The sequence below is a fragment of the Rhinolophus ferrumequinum genome, chromosome 11 (assembly GCF_004115265.2).
Source record: "Rhinolophus ferrumequinum isolate MPI-CBG mRhiFer1 chromosome 11, mRhiFer1_v1.p, whole genome shotgun sequence".
NCBI lineage: Eukaryota > Metazoa > Chordata > Mammalia > Chiroptera > Rhinolophidae > Rhinolophus > Rhinolophus ferrumequinum.
Genome location: NC_046294.1, coordinates 12,286,007 through 12,291,417, shown reverse-complemented (window position 1 = coordinate 12,291,417; position 5,411 = coordinate 12,286,007). Strand labels below are relative to the sequence as shown.

General features: G+C 36.2%; 1 protein-coding gene across 1 annotated transcript; it reads left to right on the top strand.

Moving 5' to 3' along the window:
• Positions 1-1,549: 1,549 nt before the first annotated feature.
• On the top strand, positions 1,550-2,512 carry LOC117031117 (olfactory receptor 8U9-like). The gene has a single exon (XM_033121461.1). The coding sequence runs from the start codon at positions 1,550-1,552 to the stop codon at positions 2,510-2,512; it is 963 nt and encodes a 320-aa protein (XP_032977352.1).
• The last annotated feature ends 2,899 nt before the right edge of the window (positions 2,513-5,411 follow it).

Here is a 5,411-nt window from a genome sequence, read left to right as displayed (position 1 = left end):
ATACAATTTATTTTAGATAAGATTAAGGTGTATGAGTATTACTGGAAAGTTATTACTTATCATGTAGTGTTTCTCAATAAACAACTTGATTTAAACAAACCAAAAATAACTACAATGAATTTTTGATAATTTGAATAATAATTTTAAGTACAAAAGAGCAATTAGTAAATTTGAAGAAACACAGGTTTTTATTTTATCTGTATATTTATTCCTACTGCAATTTCCAGAGTGACTTAAGCACTTTGTGTGAGCTTAGCCAAGAAATCTTTGTTTTCATTTTCCAGGTATAAAGAGAGAGAGAAGGAAAAGGAGTAAGAGATATGACATTTGACATTATAGTAAGAACTAGTTCTGTAATTTTTACTTTCAAATTTATTTTAAAATAAATTTGATTTTGATATTCAATAATTGAATTATGAAAATCAGTCAAAATCAATACAAAAATTAAATAAAAATATTTTAAACTTAAAGTAGGAAAACAAAATTAACAATCAAAATACTAAAATCTATGTTTCTTTAATAAAAAGTAAAAAACTTGAAAGACTCTTATGAATTGACTTTTAAGAGACACAAATTTCCAAATCTCTTGAAAAGAAAATGTCAATTTTATTGTAAATTATAATATATTATAAAGTAGTGAGAATTTATTCTCTTTGATCATATAAGTTCATGCTTCATAGATAAAGATGTTTGTGTGATATTATAGGCAGCAAAATCTAGAAACAACACGAAACAACACGAAAGCAACACGAAAAATATGATATACTATATTGACAGTGTAATGATGAAGTGTGGACTCCTGAGTCAGAAACACATGCATTTGAAACCCAACTCACTACACTCACACCAGCTGTCTGATTTTGTTTTGGGTTTTTCTGTTTCAATCTCCTCTTCATTTGTAAAGTGGACATAATAATGTGGTTTTTACTTACAGTTTTAGTGAGATAAAATGATGTATATAAATGTTTCATTGAACCCTCTATACTTATGCATTTTCAGGACTCACATTATTAATATAACTATGAAGATTACTTTGCAAACTGTAGTGGCCTTTATGTTATAATTTATTGAAGTGAAATAGAAAATACTAAACTACAGTTCTGTCAGTATGGGTACAATGTGGAGGTATGTCTGCACAGGTACAATGACAGATCTATTAAAGTGATGTCACTGAAGAAGATGTTTTCTTTTATGTTACTAATGTTAACATTTTTTTCAATAAAAACAGTAGTTTAAACATTTTAACAATGCAGGTTATAGTTTTAAATGCTTAATGAATAAGACCTTTGAATAGAAACCAGGCAATGTGGACTGTTCCACAGCTCCCATCCTCATACATCCAATGGATTAGGGAGAGGAGGAATATGCATCGGCCAAATGTACCTCCTTCTGTTCTCCATCCTACTGCTAGAATCCCAGTATGCTAACAGCCTCTACTAGCAACAAAACCTCTTTACAAGATATTAAAATTTAAAAACACCATGTATAACAATGGCAACTTGAATTTCACTCTTATCTCTACTTTCTACTGCAGATGCCCTGAAAAGATATGGCTCAGATCAACTGCACTCAGGTGACAGAATTTATTCTCCTGGGCCTCACAGATCGTCAGGAGTTGAAGATGCCCCTCTTTGTGATTTTCGTATCTATTTACCTCTTCACAGTAGTGGGCAACCTGGGTTTGATCCTAGTCATTAGGACAGATGCAAGACTCAACACTCCAATGTATTTCTTCCTTAGCAACCTGGCTTTTGTCGATTTCTGTTATGCTTCTGTCATCACACCCAAAATGCTAGGGAATTTCTTGTTCAAGCAAAATGTTATCTCCTTCAATGCATGTGCTGCTCAGTTGGGTTGTTTCCTCACTTTCATGCTATCAGAGTGTTTGCTACTGGCTTCCATGGCATATGACCGATACGTGGCCATTTGTGACCCTCTCCTCTACATGGTCTCGATGTCCCCAGCAATCTGCATTCAGCTTGTGGCTGTCCCCTATAGCTATAGCTTCCTTGTGGCACTGTTTCATACCATCCTCACCTTTCGCCTCTCCTATTGCCACTCTAATGTCATCAATCATTTCTATTGTGATGACATGCCTCTCCTCAGGCTAACTTGCTCAGACACTCACTCCAAACAGCTGTGGATCTTTGCCTGTGCTAGTATCACATTCATTTCCTCTGTTCTGATCGTCTTTGTCTCCTACATGTTTATTATTTCTGCCATCCTGAGGATGCACTCCGCTGAGGGGAGGCACAAGGCTTTCTCCACATGTAGCTCCCACATGCTGGCGGTTGCCATATTCTATGGGACCCTGATCTTTATGTACTTACAGCCAAGCTCAAACCATTCCCTTGACAGAGACAAGATGGCTTCCGTATTCTATACAGTGTTCATTCCCATGTTAAATCCCTTAATCTACAGTCTCCGGAATAAAGAAGTAAAAGAAGCCCTGAAGAAAGTCATCATCAATAGAACCCAGGCTTTTGGGTTCCCGACATTTAAAACGATTTGAAAAAACAAAAATGACCTTTCTTTCATGATCTGTTTTTTTCCCCTTTAATAAAATTAGTAGAGTGTCTTGACCTTAGTTGGTTGTCAATGAAGTTTTATTCACTGCAGATGTGTCTAGAAATGAACGTATTTGGTTCTCCCTTGCCCTGGTATGGCACGGATACAGTTGAATGATTATATGCACTTAGGAGTGGCGTTGAACTAGATGTCAGTGGCATCCACTTAGACACTTTCATGATCTGATATAGTGCGAAAGCAGTCAAGTGAATGCAGCAAGGAATGCTGCTAAAAGAAAAGGAACTATTTGAACTTTAACATAGGGTAAAGTAGCGGCACTGGAATGCCAGTGATAGACAATCAGGTAAAATCACCAATGTTTCAGTGGATTACAAAAAGGATTGAAGGAATGAGGACTAGGTGTTACCTATGAAATCCTTGTCACTATGCAAGATAGTAAAAGTTATGCACAACTCAAGGGAGTAGGGCAAGAAATTTAAGTGGGCTGAGATTAAGTTTTTCCCTCTGAATGGGGCCTTGAAATGAAAATTATACTGAATCATAAAAAATACATAAAATTACATTTCTTGCAAACAAACAAACAAACAAAAGATTTGTTCACTGTAAAATGAAATCGTCTGAATTCTTTGTTAGCAAGTTTGACTTAGAATTACAATTAATGTGTAGAAAGTACCGTAAGAATTTACATTGTATGATTTCTCTAATGAAGAAAATATATTTTAAAAACCCATTATCTCATCTCATCAGTTATAGTTACATAACTGGCTAAGAATAGACAAAAGTGAAAGCACCCTGACCACCCAGTTTAGGATTCTGAATGCTTTAATAATATATTGCAAATTAAATGCCAAGAGACCAATGTAAATAGGAGGTGTCAACTGGGGGTGATTTTTGCCCAGGGGACATCTGGCAATGTCTGGAAATATGTATTTTCACCATGACAAGGTAGTATAAAGGAATACTATTGCTATCTAGAGGGTTGAGGCCGGGGAGGCTGCTACATAACCTACAATGCACAGGAAAGTCCCGCACACAAAAAATTATCTAGTCCAAAATGGCAACAATGCCAAGGTTGACAAAGCTTGCCCTAAACAATTGTTTCCTAAACTATTGTATAGATTTCAGGTCAAGCTAATGGACAGGGCTGTTCAAGTCATCTATGCACTTGCTGGTTTTCTCTTTCTTTGTTCTTCCAATTATTAAAAGTGCTATTAAATCCTCAGTTGAATTATGTTTCTACTTTCTTATCTGTCATTTTTATTTCATGGATTGTGGGTTGCCTGACCAGTTGTGCACAAATTTATAAGTGATAAATTTACTGATTCCTCCCCTCCCCCTGCCCCGTTATCATTATTCCATGTCCCTCTTTGTTTCTGGCAGGATTTCTTGTCCTAATGACTATTTTTCCCCCCTAACTTTAATACAACTATTCTAGATTGAACCAGGCAGCTCAAAATACTTTCAAATTTATGCAGGGCAGCTAAGCTCCCTCAACCTTCTGTTTCCAAACTTGTACACTTACTCCATCTAGATGATTGGCACATAAAGGGATCTTCCATTTAAAAGACGTAACTAATTTAAGGCAGTTGTTACTTAGGATTTCAACATCAATATAATTTTGCTTTAAAATCAGTTCTTAAGTAAGATAATATTTGAAGTAGATACTACAAAAACTTCCTCGAACCATCTATGGTTTTTTCTCAAACTCGAGTATGCATTAGTATCAACTGGAAGGCTTGTTAAAATAAAGATTACTGGGTCAACCCCCCAGAGTTTCTGATTCAGTAGGTTTAGTGTGGAGCCAAAGAATTTGTATTTCCAACAAGTTCCCAAGTTACCTTGATTCTGCTTGTCCACCACCAAACTTTGATAAGATCAAACTGTTTACCACATTTGTATACAGCCCCTGGTGTGTTTTTGTTCTCCAGAAGCAGTGCCTATCTCTGTGTTGGAGAACTGCCTCGGGCTTCTGCAGCTGTTTCTGCATGCCATGTGAGCCGGAAGTTGCTGGGAATTTATATTCCCCAGGGGATAGCTCTTAGCCAATGACTGATGTGTGCACAGGGGTATGAATACTCGACTCCTTTGTCTGCTCATTGGAGCAATTCCAAGGTTTGACCTGCCTGTCTCCAAAACTTCCCAGGGACTCTAACCAGAGTCCTAGCATGGCACTTTGATACTACATCCTTGCTTGGCCGATTTGCTTTCCAAGTCCCACTTCCCACTCAACCCAAGAACTGTTCTTGGGATAATTCCTAATAAATGATATTTATACAAATCATGACTCGGTGTCTCCTTTTTGGGAAACCCAACTCAAGATCGTATTATAATTTCTATAGATCATATTATGTGTATAATTTTCCAGAAAATAATGCCTTTTTAGTAATAAATGTATTTTGAAAAATTAAATTTTTTGGACATTCACCAACCTTTCTCAGCCTGCTGAGTCTTACTGGAGTCTTCCAGCACTACTTCCTATCACAAAATGGCTTAGAAGTTTTAAAACAATACTTTGAAAAAATAAAAGACTGAAAAATTCTTTAATATATATAGTCAGGACTAGTTCACCTGTAGCCACAAAATTCTGGGTCCCTTTTCTTCTGGGAGAAGGAAGATAAATGAACAAATATGGATGTCAGGAGGTATGGACCTGACTCCTGATGGAACCACGATCTGAATTACTTTTGGAAATACATTATTTTTCAAAGTTAGTTTCCCCTTTAGTGAGACGATGGGATTTATAATACAGGTAAACACATTTGTCATAGTACTTCCTGGCATTTGCTGACAATCTGGTTCATTTTTTCATAGCTTACATATAAAACTGACTCTTGATGATACACAGTCCTATGAATTTCTGACAAATGCATGAGGTTAAGGAA